This window comes from Watersipora subatra, chromosome 4 (assembly GCF_963576615.1).
Source record: "Watersipora subatra chromosome 4, tzWatSuba1.1, whole genome shotgun sequence".
Lineage (NCBI taxonomy): Eukaryota > Metazoa > Bryozoa > Gymnolaemata > Cheilostomatida > Watersiporidae > Watersipora > Watersipora subatra.
This window is the reverse complement of record NC_088711.1, coordinates 18575935-18596637: the sequence shown is the minus strand read 5'-3', so window position 1 is coordinate 18596637 and position 20703 is coordinate 18575935. Positions and strand designations below refer to the sequence as shown.

General features: G+C 37.0%; 1 protein-coding gene across 2 annotated transcripts in view; it reads right to left on the bottom strand.

The window, feature by feature from the left end:
* Positions 1-20703, bottom strand: part of LOC137393270 (uncharacterized) — a 31767-nt gene that overhangs the window by 4917 nt on the left and 6147 nt on the right. For both annotated transcript variants that reach the window (XM_068079743.1, XM_068079744.1), the window contains 9 exons: positions 13353-13476; positions 11807-12021; positions 10960-11156; positions 10186-10357; positions 5929-6026; positions 5645-5791; positions 3302-3437; positions 1385-1530; positions 172-337 (listed from right to left, as the gene is read on the bottom strand). In XM_068079743.1, coding sequence (XP_067935844.1) covers positions 172-337; positions 1385-1530; positions 3302-3437; positions 5645-5791; positions 5929-6026; positions 10186-10357; positions 10960-11156; positions 11807-12021; positions 13353-13476 — 1401 coding nt within the window. The remainder of the gene's footprint in view (positions 1-171; positions 338-1384; positions 1531-3301; positions 3438-5644; positions 5792-5928; positions 6027-10185; positions 10358-10959; positions 11157-11806; positions 12022-13352; positions 13477-20703) is intronic.

Genomic DNA, 20703 nt, shown 5'->3' with positions numbered 1-20703 from the left:
TTTAACTGACATGTGCCTAGATAACTACAGTCAATTAAATTCTACATAAATTTGGTGTTTTTCATCTAATAGTCAGTGAAGTGTAAACATAAATTTCAACATTGGCAGCGAGTAACACACATAAACAAGCAACAAGGTGCCTATAGAAACCAGGTGAAACTTATCACATACCTTTCCCCATTTGACTGATGCAGGATGTCCAAATGATCCCAGAAGATTTCTGATTGGCTGAGCTTGCACTCAATCCAAACTTGTAATATGATTTCTTATCAATTTGTTCCTTCCATCCATCAATTTTTATCTCTGTTTTATTGCCAACATTGCTCCAAAAGATTTCCTGCCATAAAAGTGCATGTTAGACTTTGATGGCGCGATTTGATGGCACTTGATATGCATGATGTATGTAAAAAGAATGTATATTTAAAAATAAAATTTAAAAAGGTTTGTACGGTGTGAGAATTTGTGTTATCCTTCATGTTATAGTAATCAAAACAGTTCTTATAATTTAAAATGTGACTCACAATAATGGGCAGTTTAAACACACACACACGCACACGCACACGCACACACACACACACACACTAGGCAACTAGGCTTTTACAACTATAATTGTAAAATAAGAAATTCAAGACAAGTCTATGGGTTTCGAACGTGTGACCCTCAGTTAGTAAGCCAACACTTTACCACTTTTGCTATTCAGCCACATTCTCCTATTAAATGATAATATTTAGTACCCAAAGAGCAATTTTTCTTGACGTTAACAAATTTTCCGTTATGTCAGGCACAAATGGCCAATTGCGCCTGACATAATGACTTAGTCTAATACAATAACATTATATTTATACAGAAAACAAAAATTCTAAAACTGTCAATTGTGTCTGACATTGCTTGAAGTTGACTTACTTTTGTACATTAAATAGGTAAGCCATGGTGAGTTTGGTCTTGTAACTTTTCCCTTAAGTGAGAATTAGGTACTAGGTTAGGCACAATTGGACATTTGTGCCTGACATAGTGAAAAATTTGCTAACGCCACGAAACATCATTCTTATTATAGTAAACACTATTTTTCAACTTTAGAATGCTGCCGAGTAGCAATGGTGGTAGAGTGTTGACCTACCAAACTAAAGGTCAGGAGTTTGAGACCCGTAGACTTACATGGCAATGGCAGAACTTTCGTTTTCCGTATAAATGTGCCACGATCTATCTTATTAGAAATTCAAGCATTTGTCTTCACATGTATTAAGGATAACTGTCCTCAATGAATAGATTCATAGATTTTTGTTGTAAGACAATGTGTATTGATAATTAAAGGAACCCTGAGCATCACCAGTCTTAATGCTATTTCTTTAGAAAAGCCAAGAATTCCATTATTCCAAAAACTTACCGTATCTAGACAGTTTCTATCTCTATTTATCTCACACCAGAACACTGTGATGTTATATTGCGGAGGTACGTTGGGCCAGGTGACCAGTAGCAAGTCAGTCGTCTCGTAGTATGCTGCCAGTATATGACAAGCTAGGAGCTCTACTTCTGTAATATTAAATGGTGTTCTGCATAGCAAGAAACTCATTCACTAGCCTAGCATTTTTGAAAATAAAATGTCGAAAAACGTTGTATAAAAGTTTGGCAACCTCACCTTATATTTTAAAGTGTCAAGTTTTATGCCATTGCGATTGTGTGCCAAAAAAATACAAAGATTAATGATTACAATCTATATAGATCTCAGTGTTTGTCTTTTGTTGGATCGTCTGTCCAGTTATAGTGTTTAAAATCTAACAACGAAAAATCTGCTTCCCAGAGGATTTGATCTTGGAACCTTTACATCTGATGACCAGCAATATAAACCCCTACACTACGATTGATCAACTAACTGCTGCAATGAATAATTGTTATGATATTCATTACATTGGTTAAAATACTCACACTTAAAGTGCTTGGGGTTGTTAACTGACACAGTTGATAGTTACGCGTAAGGTAACAACTATTAAGCTGGCTTAAAACACCGCTATTGTTTTAGCAAAAATGTAGACTAGTAGCTTACGAGTTAAGTTACTCAAATTCATTGAGTAATTATTTTATTACCCGCGCAATGCCGGGCGTTTGGCTCGTAAGACAATATATTGAATAGTGAAGCTACATCTGTGAAATGATTATTAATTTTCATGTAACATATTTGTTTGTTACAGTATAAATTTTGTTTTTATCTTTATATTGCTGCAAAAAATGATCAGGAAGTTATTTAATGTTGAATCTTAACCTTGTATATACAAGCATGTCTTCTGATATCAAACCTATCAACAAACAATTTAGAGAGCTCAATTCTTTTTGAACTGAATAGCATATTAAAACTCCAAGCTTGCAAAACTCAATGAACAACAGGAATCAAATAGCGTAAATTTTTTACACATTTTTCTAAAAATGTGATGTTTTAGAGATAACCAGAGAAACATAATGATTGAAGTAAACCTCATCTGAAAATGCTAACAGGTTTGCGTTAATTTACTAAATTTTATTATAACTCACGAGAATAATTTATGAATTAAAAACAATGGTTTCACCTAGTAATGTCAAAGTTTTAAAAATTTTTCAAATCTTGAGGTACAGAGTGACATACAACATCCTGCCTACCCCTACATTTTTCAACAGTTCCACTTGCTTAACGCTTGAAGCCTAGTTTTATAAACCTAGTCCTCTACTGTATTAGCAACTTTCCATCAACTGTGAAAGCTCACAGAAGGACACAACTCCTTTTTAACTAAATATTATTTTGAAGCTTGTAGAATTCATTGAAAAAAACAGAAATCTTGTAGTTGCAGTTGCAGCACACCGAGTCTGAAAAAGTGTGTATATTTGTTATGAATAGAAAAACAAATAGATTTAGTATAAAACTCTTGTTGCTGAGGAGAAGAAGCTTTCTAGCTTTTGTCTATTTTTAATCCTTCATTACCAGGAGTTTCAATCAGTGCTTCATGAGAAACTAATGCTGTCAGCACCATTTTGGATTTTTCGGACAGCTAGAAATGCCTTTGGTATTTTAGTAATATCTCCAAAATTAATATTTCAATCAACTTGAAACCTCAGAATTAAACTCGAAATGTATCAGGTACATGTACAAAAGCAACTAAAATTTGGTGATTTCATATAAAAGGAAATGCAAAAAAAAACAAAGCAAAAGTACACATCTGAGTTTACCAGGGGGAGGGATCTGGTGGAAAAACAGTTTCCCATGTTTCAATACCAACACAGACTTCGATGTGTTAAGGCTTCCCATGTTTCAATACCAATTTGGATAAATCCTAACCTTCATTTTTTGCAGGAATGTAGTATTTGGCAGATTGCTGACCAAAGCCAACAGAATTCATTGGAGCCAGCATCAACTCAGAGTACTCACTACCAACACAAATTTCAGCAAAAGTCTTTTCTCCATCTACAGAGACCTGAAAATAATAAGTAGATATCAAAATATGACAATTGTCTACCTTAAAATAATAGGGACTTTAGAGTATGATATTTTGGATCATCTATGTATAAAATCTCAATGTTTGTCTGTCATTTGTGTGTCTGGTTGTAGCGATAAAGTTTTATAAGTGACAAATTACTTCACAATGAATTTGAACTTGGAACTTTTTGGTCTGCAGGCAGTCAATCCACTAGGCCAAGCGGCTACAGTGTTGGATGATGGAATAATTTTCTACATGTTCATTACACCTAAAACATTTTCATGGCTTCACGCTTAACTCTTCAGCTAGTGTTAAGTGTTAAGCGTGAAGCCATACCAGAAGAAAAATATGTGCCCATACATAAAGAAAAATGCTTACTGACGTGGTCAACAACGCTATTGTAATCAGTATAGGGCTGTAGCAAACACCACAGCCAGTACAGTATGAATTACAGAGAAATAAACAAACACCTTCATTTAAGAGTTAGAATGGTAAATGTCGTATATGTTGATTAAAAATAAATTTTTTGTTGAAGAACCTTTTTTATCGCTCGTGTAAAGCCGGGTATTCAGCTAGTGATTTTATAATCTAAGCAAATTGAGAGATAGAGTTCTGAACTTTGTAAAACCTCAACATCATTTTCTAGCAGCCAGCTTGAAGACAGATTCTGATTAACTAAAGACATGTTGACCCCATGAAGCTTCTTAACATTTATGATATTGGAATGTCAAGAATATGAATGATTATGAAAAAGACCAGTGTTATTGCTAAATATTGACAAGGATGTAGGGCTGACTTATGAGAGCAAGTGACTAAGTGACCTAAATGTTTGCAAGAATTATTAATATTGTATTAATAATATTAATAATTCTTGCAAGAAGAATTGCTTTAATCTTTTTTTCATTATTAGCTGAATGTTGGTAATAAAATAATTGTCTAAAACATTTGGGTAACTTACGTCTTAAGCTAACAGTTTTAACTTTTACTAAAAAAATAGCGGTGTTTTAAGCCAGCTTGATAATCGTTACGTTATGCGTAATGATCAACTGTGCTAGTTAATAACCCCAAGCACTTCAAGTCTGAATCATTTCAGTATTTTAACCAATGGAATTAATGTAATCACAAGAATTTATTCCTGTGGTCAGCTGAATGGTTGTAGTGTTGTGGTTTAGATTGCTGGTCTTCAGACCTAGAGATACTGAGATCAACTTCTCTGTGAAGCAGATTTTTAATCGCTAGATTTTAATCGGTACAACTAAACACAAGGATGACTAAGAAAACAAAAGATTTATATAAAATGGCCTTAGTTCGTCTGCCTATTAGATCTTTTGCCAGAAAATACAGGGAACAAAGGTCGGCGAAAGTGATCGGAGATGTTTCAAGTTACCCATTTAGCTCATTTGGTTGGAGCGTCAGTTTAAGTTGAAATTTTTGGGTTTGAGTTAGGTTGAGCTGAAATTTGTGGGTTTGAGTTGGGTTGAGTTAAAGTTTTTGGATTTCAGATCTAAATTGGCTAACATTTTATTCATTTAATTAATTGCTTGTCCAGAATTTAGTGATTGTGTGACATTTAGTCCACAAAACAGCTGTATCACAAAAAATTATATGACTTTCATACTACACTTATCTTTCAACATTGATTAAAATTCACCTTTTGTCAACAATGCTGTTACATTTATATATTACTAGCTATGCCTCTCGGCGTTGCCCGGGTATTAAAAATCAGCTTATAAACAATAAGAAATGATGAGATTTGCTGACCACTTGCTAGCAGGCAACTCTCCAGCAAGAGGCAGGCCATTGCCAAGTGGCCTGGACATTGCCAATGGAAAATTCCACTAACCTAGTTAGTAAGCTTCAAATGCCAGTAGGCAATGGCATTGCGTCAGCATTGTTGCCCAGTTATGCTATTCTAATACTAGCCATAGCCGAAACGCAGACAGATATACGACATACAGACATACAGACATATTTTAAAAATATATATATTTCTATATTATTTATATATTCGATATCTAGGCATTATTTTAATGCTAAAACTTAAATGTTGTGCCCCTGGTAATTTCATTACACATTTTCAAATGCATAGTTTGATAAACAAACAATATCAGCTGTCATCACTGAAGACATTAGCGCATTATTTGTTTACAGTCGTACATAAACTAGTGACATGGCTTTTCTGATAATTAATTCAAGATTCTTACCTGAGCCAAGTTATTCAGTGTCTGATTATAAGAAGGCTGCCTGATTTGTTCAAAAACCTGGCTGGAAGTCAACCCTAGTGACCTTAAATTGTAGATAGAATATGAAATTATCTTTCCGTTTGCCTTTCCTGGAACTTCTGGAACTTTCTGTCAATGAAACACATGATACAACTGATATAACACGTTATCTCTAGCAGTGGTTAGTTTCTTACCTCTTTAACATCTATGTATCAATTCATCAGGAATCTAGGAAACACACTGTAAACTAACAATAACCAACCTACCTTCCAGTAAAGTGTGGCCAATCGCTCGGAATGACACCTAATTGATCTTTTTATGATAGCAAAGCCATATGGACTATTTTCAGGAGCCGCTTGAGGTTCTACAATGTAGAATTCTCTGTGCTTTATCATCACACCTGAAAATCTCTCATGGCCACTGCCAGGGTACTAACAATTATAAAAACACTAGCCGAATGTCAGGCATTGCACGAGTAATAGAATAATTACCTAATGAACTTGAGTAACTTACCTAGAAAGCTAGATCTTTACTAAAATCTTTACTAAAAACTTGACTAAAACAATACTCGTGTTTTTTGAGCCAGCTTAACAATTGTTACAAATACCAGTTAATAGAACTAGTTATTAACCCTAAACAAGCACTTCACGCGTGAGTATCTCAACCAATGAAATGACTATTTTCCCAATGAGTCTGTTGTTTTCCACATAGCTCAATGGTAAAGTTCACCGCCTCTACATCTGGAGGTCCTGAGATCAAATCCAGTGCTGTGCGAACCTGCCTTGCTAGATTTGAATTGCTATAACTGGACAAAATGTTAAACAAAAAGACAAACATTGAGATATAAATATATGTGTACAATTAACAGGAGCCGCTTGACTAAATGAACTGCCTTTTTCATCATTTTATCGTTTTACAAACTATTTTGTAAAAAAAACATAATATGGGCTTCTTAGTAAAGTGTATAATAACATGCATTGCAATAATCTTGTATTTGTATCAAAACTGTTGCAGGTTAGAATTTTAAAATGTCAATTTGATTTGGCATACCATAATTTACAATGTATACATCAAGTTTTTAAACCTGAAATGATCTTTCAAAATTTAGGTGTTCACTTATAGGCAGGATTAAAATGCAAACCTTTATAACTGAGGGCTGTACCTCAGTTGTTTAGAGTGCTGTACCTCTTGTAAACAAGAGGTACAGCACTCTAAACAGCCACCTGTCTATCAAACCTCCAGCACGGGGTCACAAACATTTATCATTAAACATTGTATTTGATAAACATGTTTGGGTTATAAACACAAAAATTAAAATAAAATAATTGAATATTAGCGCAAAGTCAATATTCAATTAAGGTCACAATCCATTTAGTATCTAACAGCTGACAACACATATGCTTACATATATATTTATAATATAATGACAATATATTTATCTATAATATGCTTATATAATATAAATATATGTATAAACATATAAGCATGAAAAGGAAAGTCTCTTAATAGATTGACAATAAAACCATCATATATAAAGAAATAAAACATATAAAGCCAATAAAACATCATTACTAAGCTTTAACCCTGCAGTACTCAGACTGAAGATCATTACTAAGCTTTAACCCTGCAGTACTCAGACTGAACATCATTACTAAGCTTTAACCCTGCAGTACTCAGACTGAAGATCATTACTAAGCTTTAACCCTGCAGTACTCAGACTGAACATCATTACTAAGCTTTAACCCTGCAGTACTCAGACTGAAGATCATTACTAAGCTTTAACCCTGCAGTACTCAGACTGAAGATCATTACTAAGCTTTAACCCTGCAGTACTCAGACTGAAGATCATTACTAAGCTTTAACCCTGCAGTACTCAGACTGAAGATCATTACTAAGCTTTAACCCTGCAGTACTCAGACTGAAGATCATTACTAAGCTTTAACCCTGCAATACTCAGACTGAAGATCATTACTAAGCTTTAACCCTGCAGTACTCAGACTAAAGATCATTACTAAGCTTTAACCCTGCAGTACTCAGACTGAAGATCATTACTAAGCTTTAACCCTGCAGTACTCAGACTGAAGATCATTACTAAGCTTTAACCCTGCAGTACTCAGACTGAAGATCATTACTAAGCTTTAACCCCGCAGTACTCAGACTGAAGATCATTACTAAGCTTTAACCCTGCAGTACTCAGACTGAAGATTAAGTAGGGTACTCAATTTTTCCCTTCCTTTTACACCAACTTGTGTGATATTTTAGATCATGAAAACAAAAATTGCATTTTGATATTATTACTCTAGATTTTTTATTATGTGAAATGTTGACATGTTACAGTAGCGTAATGTAACGTAACACATAATGTTTCCAGTAACGTAATGTAACATGACACATAATGTTTTCAGTAATGTAATGTAACATAACACATAATGTTTCCAGTAACATAATGCAACGTAACACATAATGTTTTCAGTAATGTAATGTAACGTAACACATAATGTTTCCAGTAACGTAATGCAACGTAACACATAATGTTTCCAGTAACATAATGTAACATAACACTAATGTTTCCAGCTTGATAGTTCTGGTGTGCTTGACTAACTAAAATGGCCGCAGGTCACATGACTAATTGTAAACCAATCAACTTTAGAATTAATGTGTAGCTAAAAGATTACTCTTTCTGAACTAAATGAAAGTTTTTCCACATTTTATTTATGATAGGGTAACTCTACGAAACTGTCGTTACGTATGTCACATCGAGTATTGTTGGGTTAAATTCTTTCAAAATTGAATTTTAACGCTGTTCATCATGAGATACAAAAGGTTATTTCATGTATTTAAATCACTCATAGAAGCTTCGCCATCATCTAGAAAGCCTTCGCTACCAGCAATCACATTTTTTTCTATCCAACGAATTGGAAGCTCCATATTTGTTTTAATAATTTTATGACAGTTTCTATGCAAACACCATCTCAAGATTTTACTACAAAATTGCTCAACAATTCTAGCCTTAAGGCAGGCATATTGTCACCTTTTGTAAAGGATTTTTCTTGTTATGTCATCTATTTATGCTATTCTGATTGAATATTGTCATCGTGTCATCATAGATTTATTTAGACAAACATCGTGAAGCTGAACAACAGATGTTAATCTTTGTGGGATAACAGCAGTTACAGTATTGTTTCACTGCAGGCGTGCTATGAAGTATTTTGTTAAATCAGAACAGAACATATCACCTTTATACTTATTCCATACCTTACTTATTGATATCATAAATCAATCCCACCTTCATTCAACCGGCCATTTTTGATTGGAACTTCTCAAATTCAGTTTGTTTTTGTACAGTCAAACCTCTAAAGTTCAGTTAGCTTGCTAAGTACAGTCAAACCTCTAAACTTCAGTTAGCTTGCTAAGTACAGTCAAACCTTTAAAGTTCAAGTACTTTGTTAAGTATAGTCAAACCTCTAAATGCATTTGCTTCCCGGTTCAAGTGTGCATAGACAAAAACACCTAGAGGATACTTCATTTTTGGCACAGTTTTTCTTTTGAATATAACCATTGGCTTTAGTTTCGTAACAACTTGACACAATTTTAACCTTGGCCTTTTCATCACTTGTACTTTTAACCAAAATGCCCATTTTGCGTTTTGTGTCAATAGATTTATTGCTAAGCGTATAAAAAGTGAGTAGTTTTGTTTATAGGCCTAATCTGACATGGTGGGTGGTCTTATCATTGACTCAGTCTATTTGTGGAAGTTTGTAATTTTTTATTCAAAGTTTGCTGAGAGCTTTTGTGTAATTTTAGTTTTTCTTTGAACACAAAATTTGTTCTTTTTATAAACGGAGAACACCAGTTTGCAGTTGCAGTGGATTGTTTACTTGTATTTAGGTGTGCTTTGGCCAACTTTATTGCTTAAGTTCATATGTTATTTCTGCTAACTGCAATACCCATTTCCATAGTTTTGAATAATCCAGATTTTTAAGTAATTTTTTAATTCAATACTGTGACAGTTACCTACTTTCTCTTTTTCTTTCTTCTTATGCATTTTATACAGAGTAGCTTTACTTTCCTTTCAATCATGCGCCAGCCTTTTGTTAAGTCTGTACTTCCTTGCTTCACTGTTATATGAAAAGACCGCGCATTCAGCGTGCATGAGCTTTTAGCTAGTTTCATATTTCATTCTCAGTACTGGTGGAACCATAGGATTAAAATAATCCAGACACAGGTACGCCACTGGTAGCCACTGATACGCCACTGGTAGCCCACCACTTAATTTGGGCCATAATATATGGCAGGTATAAGTCTAAGTCAGAATTTTGAGCTAAAAATCTTAAGGACAACATGTACATGCATGCCAGACCTACTTGAATGCTGTTATTTATGGCTGGTCTTGAATACTCGTTAGTTGCTAGCTATACTAGGAGCTATACTAGGAACTTACTATGGCACAATCAAGCATTTAAATGAACATTCATTGTGAAAGTATAAATCAGAAATAAAGCAGTAGTGAGGGTTCAACCTACGCTGTTCTTTTGTCTGTATATAAGTTATGCTAGGTGGACTCCAGACATCTTCATTAGCAGTGCTACATATTTGGGACATAACTTCAATTGAATAAAGAGTGAATGGCAGGAGGTCTGGAATCTGAAGCCACGCATCAGCGCTTCTGTCTTGAAATATGTACGTTTTTGGCACCTAAAATAGAAGTTTGTGAATGTCTCTATTTACAAAACTTCTGTTAAAGAGAAGAGAAATATTTGTAGCTTATCAAACTATGTTAGTGTTTGAAAAAGCATCATCAATTATTATTAATTCACAAATGCAAGCAGATGTGATAAGCAAACTACTTAATTATATAGCTAGTAAATGCAGCACGATGGTTTTTCATAGATGAGAAATTGTACTCAGCTGGCCAACACCGTATACAACATAATGCAGTACTAGTACTTAATAAGTATAACTTATTTATTGAGCATGTGTATACAATATGATACAATGGTACTGCTTGGTTAAGTATTACTTATTTATAGAACATGTGTATACAATATGATACTGTACTACTACTTGGTTAAGTATAACTTATTTATAGAGCATGTGTATACAATATGATACAATGGTACTGCTTGGTTAAGTATTACTTATTTATAGAACATGTGTATACAATATAATACTATACTACTACTTGGTTAAGTAATACTTATTTATAGAACACATGTATACAATATGATACAATACTACTTGGCCAAGTATTACTTATTTATAAAGTATACATAATTTATATTTTGTCAAATACTTACCGTCCAGTTGGCCTCAGTAGCACTCAGTGACTCGCTGTTAACGGTGACTTTGTACCTAATCCCATTGTCCGCTATACTACCTTCATTAGGTCCTGGACTATCATAAAGTTGTAGAATTCTTGTTATCATTCTACCAGACAGCTGAACATGAACAGCTTCATTGGTGTGATTCAGAATTTGAAGTTGTGAAAGTTGGACTACAATACAGAAGCCGAGCACCAATAACTTACCATGGAGTAATTAGTATTTTTGGCTACATGTTGGCGCATAACCTTAAGCGATGGTATAAAAATAGTAAATTGCACTCTAAATACATATTTGGCTCATTGCAGCAAATTTACCTTTTGAGGTCAGTTTTTAAAAGTTCAATCGTTTTGCTGGGCGCAACCAAACCTCTAAAGGTCAGTTATTTTGGTGAGTACGGTTGATGTGCCAAAGTTCAGCTATCTTGTTAGGTACAGTCAAACCTCTAAAGTTTAATTATTTTCGTAAGTCCGGTTGATGTGCCAAAGTTCAGTCATCTTGCTAGGTACAGTCAAACCTTTTAAGTTACCGTAAGTTATCTTGGTAAGTACAGTAAGACTCTTACCTTTAGTTAAATTGCTAAGTATACAGTCAAAACTCTGAAGTTCAGTTATCCTGCTTAGTTTAGTTAAACTTTTAAACGCATTTGCTTCAGCATTCAAGTTCTCTTAATAGAATGTAAAAATTAAGCAAGAAACTGATTCTACAGCCAAACTAGTTTCTAGCATATGGCGAATGAAACTTTTTGAAACTTGGAACTTTTGTCAGTTAAAGCAAAAAAGGTGAATGTTTAGCCTGCTCATAATCATAGCGCTTCTCTTACCTATCTCATAGTTGAGAGTCATTTCAACATAGGAGGAAAAGTTGACGAATGGGTTTGATCCAATGATAGTCAGCTTGTAAGGTACATCAGTAAATAACCAGTTTCTGATGGTACACTGAAGCCTACCACCAGGATCACCAGGCAACGGAAGAAGCCACTTCACCTCATTGCAACTAACATTCTCGCATGCTTTAGCGTCACACGTTCGTGGTAACCTGAAAATATGAATGCTTTTACACTCTATAGTTTTGATACTGTGCTCATAGACATAGACACTTGCATATTTATCAAATCTTCATGTTTCTTAGTATTTAATTACATCCTCCTACATGTCAGCCTGTATATTTGCAAGAAGAGCTAAGACAAAGTGTACCATCATGAATAAACCAATTTTACTGTTACTCATTTGTATTGCTGACATAAAAAGCTCAAACTTGAAGCTTTTAAGGCTTTTAACTTTAACAAACATTGACCTAAAATTATGACTTTTATAAAGTGCTCATAGACGCTTACAAATTTTTCAAAATCAAAGGCTTCCTACTGCTTAACCACACTTCTCATGTGTCGGCCAGTTTATTTGCTTGTGAGTAAACCTTCTGATCCAAACCAATTGTACCAGCATTACAAACTAGACAGTTATGAGTCGTCTGTATTATTAGCCTAAAAAAACCTTGTTGCCTAACTGCCTTACATAAACATGTGAGGCAGCCACATATGCGGATGCTATATGCTGTTTGTCTGTCATTTGTGTGTCCAGTTATATCGATAAAAAGCTGGCAGTTTCACACTGGTATTGAGTTTTGAAAAACCAGTTCTGCAAATGCATAAGCTACATGTAACTGCTACACTACATTTTCCAAGCCGTACTATAGAATATTTGTGCACATACCTATGCAGTGATTGCAAAAATACTGTTTATTATGCTTATGACGCTTAGACCATGACGTGTAACATCATGAAGCATAATGTTGAGCAGATTTCATTATCGCTCATATTCAGGCTCTTCTTATCGTTATCATTATTGCACATTCAGGCTCTTATTATAGCAAGGCTTAAGACTAGCTTAAGTTACTCTAAATTATTAGGTAATTATTTTATATCCCACGCAATGCCCGGGCATTCATCTAGTGTATATATAAAGTATATTATGCGTGTAGCAGCCAAACATAATACCACTTAACACAGCAGCGTATAATGTATATATATAATGTATATACGAAGCACATACATGTATGTCACTTTCAGCCACAGGAATTCTAAAGAAAATATTTAAATGATTTCTGATGTAGCCAAATGGGTTCCGAGATCAAATCTTCGACAATATAGATTTTCATTGCTCGATTTTAATAGCTAACTGGACAGACAAACAACAATTTATATATATAGACAATAGATATTATATATAATATAGAAAATAGATATCTAAAATATATAAATCATGATTGCATTATTGTGATATCTATGCTGCAATTATTATGATTTGTATGTTAGAATGTTTTAGTAAACTTTAGAAACAATTTAATTTTTTATGCAGTAGTGAACGTACATAGTGGTGAATGTAACACTCCAGTCAACGAGGTCTTTATAGTTGGCATTGGTCAGTAATGTGCAGGTGATGTCAGTAAATTCAACTGATACACACCAATGACTGAGGACTCTTGGTGGGTTGTCTATAAGAAAGAGAGGAAGGAAGTTAGAAATATATTAGGTTTTTATATTCATTTGATGGATTATAACCAAATATGCATAAATTTATCTGCACAGCAACACATATTTTCTACAGTAAATAGTGTGTCTTTTTTTATGCAATTTAAGTAGTGATATTTGATTAAAAAATTTCTGTAAGAAAGAGCATTAGTAGATTAATAATGCATTTACTTTTGGTAAATCTAATTTATATCTGCACAAATAACAAAAAAAAAGCAAACCTTTAGGTTTACAAAATCATTTACCTTGACACAGGCAGCAGTTTTGGGTTCACTTATGCTATCAACTGTATCGGCAGCTTTGACAGTTATATTGTTGAACAAAAAATAAATCCTCATGCGCTATATCAATTTAGAGACAAATGGAATTAGAAGGTAGGTCATAGTCTAACACTGGTTTGGAAAGCGCTCGAGGAAAACTTTGTCTCTGCAAATTAATCCTTTTTGTGGAACAGCTAAAGAAACACGTGTTGTGCCCATGACAACAACCTCAGCTCACCTGTTCACAAGTAGTACTTAGCCTTTCAGCCAGAACATCTCACTGTTCCACGTGACCGTGTTCGCTTTTGCGAATTAAATCACCAGAATCAGCTTGAATGCATTTTTAATAAGTCTTGTCTCTTTCATATATATGCATATATATATAGATCTATATATATACATGTATATAAAAAAATTGTTTCCTCACCCCGGATACCCCGTATAGGTGGCAATTTCTGCTCTAACTCGGGTCTCCTACCAGAGACCTGGGAGCTTAAGCACTCGCCTCAAGATCTTAGCTGTTCCCAATAGCGCACTTTTCTGCAACTCACCTGAGTTGATTGCTGTTGGTATTTGGGCAAGCCACATTTTATGCGCCAGTGTTATTGCGCCCAGTGCCCCAATGACTACTGGGATTACAGTTGTTCTTACATCCCAGCATTTTTCAATCTCTTCTCCAAGAGGGAGATATTTCTCTACCTTTTCTTTTTCTTTGCTGGCTATATTGTAGTCATTGGGTACTGTTATATCTATTATAGTAGCCCTCTTGTTCTCCTTGTCCACCACCACTATATCTGGTTGGTTTGCTAGGACATGCTTGTCAGTTCAGATGTAGAAGCCAGTGGATCTTAGCGCGGTCATTTTCATTCACCTTACCAGGAGCTTCCCACCAGTGTTGTGGTTTATTAAGGCCATATTCATCACATAGACTTCTATACACAACACCTGCAACATGATTATGCCGCTCAGTGTATGCGTTTCCTGCTAGCTGCTTGCATCCACTGATGGTCTCAGGTGCATCTTTGCACAGCCTGCATCTAGGATCGTCTCTAGTGTGATAGATTTTTGTTTGGAGTTGCCTTGTTGGGAGCACTTGCTCCTGGGCTGCCATGATTAGCGGACTCTGTATTGGCCATTAGTTTTTCTTTGTTCAGCCACATATATGTCTGGTGAAGATCACCAACCTCAGATACTTGTTGGTAGTAAGCACCATGAAGAGGTTTCGTGTGCCAGTCAATTTCTTCTTCATCAGGGCGTAGGTCCATTGTAAGAGCAGCCGATTGGAATTCAGCTAGCAACTTATCTGAAGTGGCCATGGAGGCTGCATATGCTTTGACGCTTCGCTCCTCCTCTTTTACTGTCCGCTGTACACTTTTGAGTCCCCTACCGCCATCTTTCCTATCGAAATACAATCTAGTAGTATCCGATTATGGGTGGAGTGCTCCATGCATGGTCAGCAGTTTACGAGTTGCTATATCTGTTTCCTTGATGGCTTCCTCAGTCCACTTTATTATGCCTGCTGGATATCTTATTACTGGCAGTACATATGTATTTATTGCCATGACTTGGTTCTTGGCATTGAGCTGGCTCCGTAGGACCTGCCGAAGGCGTTTCTTGTATTTGGTAATGGCTTTGTGATGTACCTCGGCTTCGTGGTTGATGTTGCTTTGCATAATCCCCAAGTACTTGTACCCTTCTATATCTTTGATGACACGATTTGGCATTCTTAGGCCATCTGTGAGCATAGATTGGTCTTTCTTAAGAATTAGCCTTCCACATTTCTCAATACCGAAGCTCATTCCGATGTCCTTGCTGTATATCTGAGTGAGGTGTATTAGCGAATCAGTGTCCCTTTCTTTGTTAGCGTACAGCTTGATGTCATCCATGTAGAAGAGGTGGTTTATCTTGGTGCCACTCTTAAACTGGTACCCATATTGAGTCTCCTCCAGCATATTGCTTAGAGGGTTTAGGCATATGCAGAAAAGCAGCGGTGATAAGGAGTCACCTTGATAGATTCCTCGCTTAATTTTTACACTCGCCAGCTTTTTGCCATTAGCCTCCAGTTCCGTCTTCCATTTGGTCAATGACATCTTGATGAATGCCATAAGAGCAGGGTGAACATTGTACATATTGAGGCACTCAAGTATCCAACTATGGGAAATTGAGTCATAGGCCTTTTTTTAGTCAAGCCAAGCCATGGCAAGATTAGTATGCCTTCTCCTGCTGTCTTGACAGACCGTCCAATCCACCAGTAACTGATGTTTGGCTCCTCGGGTGTTGCGCCCAATCCCTTTCTGAGCACTGGTCATATGTGACTACAAAGTGACTACAATGTGACTCATGTGCTCTTCCAGTTTGTCTGCAACTATTCCTGAGTGCAGTTTCCAGGTGGTGGGCAAGCCCGTTATTGGTCGATAGTTTTTGGGAATCGGCTCCTGCTTTGGATCTTTTATCAGAAGTACAGTTCGTCCTTTGGTCAGCCATTCTGAATAGTCACCTTGTTCTATTAGGCATTCCATCTGCTTAGCCATTCTAGTATGAAGTGATGTCAATTTCTTCAACCAGAAGGCTTGAATCATGTCATGACCAGGTGCTGCCCAGTTTTTCATACGCTGCACTCTGCACTTGATGTCCACTTCGCTGATGGTGAGTCCTTGCTGAGCCACAGTGTGTTGATGGCTCTCTTTAAGCCTCTTCAGCCAATTTGCAGTAGTGTTATGAGTAGTCTCTTTCTCCCAGATGTCCTTCCAGAACTTTGAAGTGCTGGGTCGGGGAGGATCTGACATTGGCCTCTGCAGTTCACCTTTGAACTGGGAATACACTCTAGATGGATTATTGATGAACAGTTTGTTCATTCTCTTGTTATCCCACTCTTTGGTGTACCGCTTCAGTCGTGCTGAGAGTGCTACTAGCTCCTGTTTGGCAGATTTTAGAGCTTCTATTGTGGCTTTCCTTTTTGGACGCTCCAAACTGTGGTTAGATCTCTCACTGAGCCTACTAACTTTCTTGCGCAAGTTCTTGATCTTATTTTGTAGCCTCAGTCAGGATGGAATGGCTTGAAGCCTTGTTGGCAGTGGCTTAATACCTATCTCCTCCAAGATGACGGTTGCTGTACTGTAAATTAGGGCATTAGTCTCACTGATCGAGCCAGTTGAGATCGACTCCAGTGCCAAGTTAATGTCTTCTAACAACCTCTTAGGTATGGCCTTGCTAACTCTTCGTAGTGGTACCCTGCTTCCATAATCATTAGCAGCTGGCAGCTTGTTGATGATATTTTCTGCAAGCTCTTTCACCCTTGGGTCAAGGTCAAAGTGCATATCTTCTTCCACCCGTGAATCAACACAAGATTGTGTATGTGTGACAGTGTGTGTTGATATGCACTCCTTGTTGATCGAGGTTACCTGAGTGAACTGTTCCCTAATTTCTTCTACCTCAAGATCCGGTATGAGGTGCCGCTTGAATATGTTACTCCTCTGAGCTACAAGTTGCTTAGCGGTTAGTTTATCCACAGTTGACGCATCCTTTCCATGTAGCCCCACTTTTGAGGTTCACTCATAAAGTAGCACTGCACGTGGTCTGTGTTATCAGTTCGAGTCCATTTCATTCGTTTTGAACCAGTAGCCCATTTTTCACTGCCTTGTCCTGGTTCAGCTACAGGCAGCGCGGACCTTGTTTGACCGGACGACGTCCGAGCCGGCATGGCTTTGGTTATTGCACTCATCATAGAGGCTGTAGACGTTGTACAAGCAAGGTTCTTGTCTAAGGACCACCAGAAAAGTGCAGTGGTTGGGGTTTGAACTGAGGACCTAATGATCACTGTCCCAATACCTTACCAACTGCGCTATCTGTCCTGATTATATATATATATATAAAAAATTGTTTCCTCACCCCGGATACCCGGTATGGGTGGTAAATTCTGCTCTAACTCGGGTCTCCTACCAGAGACCTGGGAGTTTGAGCGCTCGCCTCAAGATCTTAGCTGTTCCCAATAGCGCACTTTTCTGCAACTCACCTGAGTTGATTGCTGTTGGTATTTGGGCAAGCCACATTTTATGCGCCGGTGTTATTGCGCCCAGTGCCCCAATGACTACTGGGATTACAGTAGTTCTTACATTCCAGCATTTTTCAATTTCTTCTCCAAGAAGGAGATATTTCTCTCCCTTTTCATTTTCTTTGCTGGCTATATTGTAGTCATTGGGTACTGTTATATCTATTATAGTAGCCCTCTTGTTCTCCTTGTTCACTACCACTATATCTGGTTGGTTGGCTAGGACATGCTTGTCAGTTTGGATGTAGAAGTCCCAGAGGATCTAGTATAAAATATATATATATATATAGTATATACATACTATATTATAGTATATGTATTATTTATAATATATAGACATTTGTATATATATCCGTTAATATATACATACATTTATATAGATCTATATATATATATATATACATGTGTATATATACACATGTATATATATATATACACATATATATATAAATATATATAAAAAAATTGTTTCCTCACCCCGGATACCCCGTATGGGTGGTAAATTCTGCTCTAACTCGGGTCTCCTACCAGAGACCTGGGAGTTTGAGCACTCGTCTCAAGATCTTAGCTGTTCCCAATAGCGCACTTTTCTGCAACTCACCTGAGTTGATTGTTGTTGGTATTTGGGCAAGCCACATTTTATGCGCCGGTGTTATTGCGCCCAGTGCCCCAATCACTACTGGGATTACGGTTGTTCTTACATTCCAGCATTTTTCAATTTCTTCTCCAAGAGGGAGATATTTCTCTACCTTTTCTTTTTCTTTGCTGGCTATATTGTAGTCATTGGGTACTGCTATATCTATTATAGTAGCCCTCTTGTTCTCCTTGTCTACCACCACTATATCTGGTTGGTTTGCTAGGACATGCTTGTCAGTTTGGATGTAGAAGTCCCAGAGGATCTTAGCGCGGTCATTTTCATTGACCTTACCAGGAGCTTCCCACCAGTGTTGTGGTTTATTAAGGCCATACTCATCACATAGACTTCTATACACAATACCTGCGACATGATTATGCCGCTCAGTGTATGCGTTCCCTGCTAGCTGTCTGCATCCACTGATGATGTGTTGGATGGTCTCAGGTGCATCTTTGCACAGTCTGCATCTAGGATCGTCTCTAGTGTGATAGATTTTCGTTTGGAGTTGCCTTGTTGGGAGCACTTGCTCCTGGGCTGCCATGATTAGCGACTCTGTATTGGCCGTTAGGTTTCCTTTGTTCAGCCACATATATGTCTGGTGAAGATCGCCAACCTTAGATATTTGTTGGTGGTAAGCACCATGAAGAGGTTTCGTATGCCAGTCAATTTCCTCATCATCAGGGCATAGGTCCGTCGTGAGAGCAGCCGATTGAAATTCAGCTAGCAAATTATCTGAGATGGCCATGGAGGCTGCATATGCTTTGATGCTTCGCTCCTCCTCTTTCACTGTCTGCTGTACACTTTTGAGTCCCCTACCGCCATCTTTCCTATCAAGATACAATCTAATAGTATCAGATTTTGGGTGGAGTGCTCCATGCATGGTCAGCAGTTTACGAGTTGCTATATCTGTTTCTTTGATGGCTTCCTCAGTCCACTTTATTATGCCTGCTGGATATCTTATTACTGGCAGTGCGTAGGTATTTATTGCCATGATTTGGTTCTTGGCATTGAGCTGGCTCCGTAAGACCTGCCGAAGGCGTTTCTTGTATTCGGAAATGGCTTTGTGACGTACCTCGGCTTCGTGGTTGATGTTGCTTTGCATAATCCCCAAGTACTTGTACCCTTCTTCTATATCTTTGATGGTACCATTTGGCATTCTTAGGCCATCTGTGAGCATAGAATGGCCTTTCTTAAGAATTAGCCTTCCACATTTCTCAATACCGAAGGTCATTCCGATGTCCTTGCTGTATACCTGAGTGAGGTGTATGAGCGAATCAATGTCCCTTTCTTTGTTAGCGTACAGCTTGATGTCATCCATGTAGAAGAGGTGGTTTATCTTGGTGCCACTCTTAAACTGGTACCCATATTGAGTCTCCTCCAGCATATTGCTTAGAGGGTTTAGGCATATGCAGAAGAGCAGCGGTGATAAGGAGTCACCTTGATAGATGCCTCGCTTAATTTGTACACTCGCCAGCTTTTTGCCATTAGCCTCCAGTTCCGTCTTCCATTTGGTCATTGACATCTTGATGAATGCCACAAGAGCAGGGTGAACATTGTACATACTGAGGCACTCAAGTATCCAACTATGGGGAATTGAGTCATAGGCCTTTCTGTAGTCAATCCAAGCCATGGCAAGATTGGTTTGCCTTCTCTTGCTGTCTTGACAGACCGTCCGATCCACCAGTAACTGATGTTTAGCTCCTCGGGTGTTGCGCCCAATTCCTTTCTGAGCACTGGTCATATAGTGACTCATGTGCTCTTCCAGTTTGTCTGCAACTATTCCTGAGAGCAGTTTCCAAGTGGTGGGCAAGCACGTTATTGGTCGATAGTTTTTGGGAATCGGCCCCTGCTTTGGATCTTTTATCAGAAGCACAGTTCGTCCTTTGGTCAGCCATTCTGGATGGTCACCTTGTTCTATTAGGTATTCCATCTGCTTAGCCATTCTAGTGTGAAGTGATGTCAATTTCTTTAACCAGAAGGCTTGAATCATGTCATGGCCAGGTGCTGCCCAGTTTTTCATACGCTGCACTCTGCACTTAATGTCGTCTTTGCTGATGGTGAGTCCTTGCTGAGCCACAGTGTGTTGTTGGTATATATATATATATATATATATATATATATATATATATATATATATATATATATATATATATATATATATATATATATATATATATATGGATATATATACAAATGTCTATATATTATAAATAATACATATACTATAATATAATATAGTATGTATATA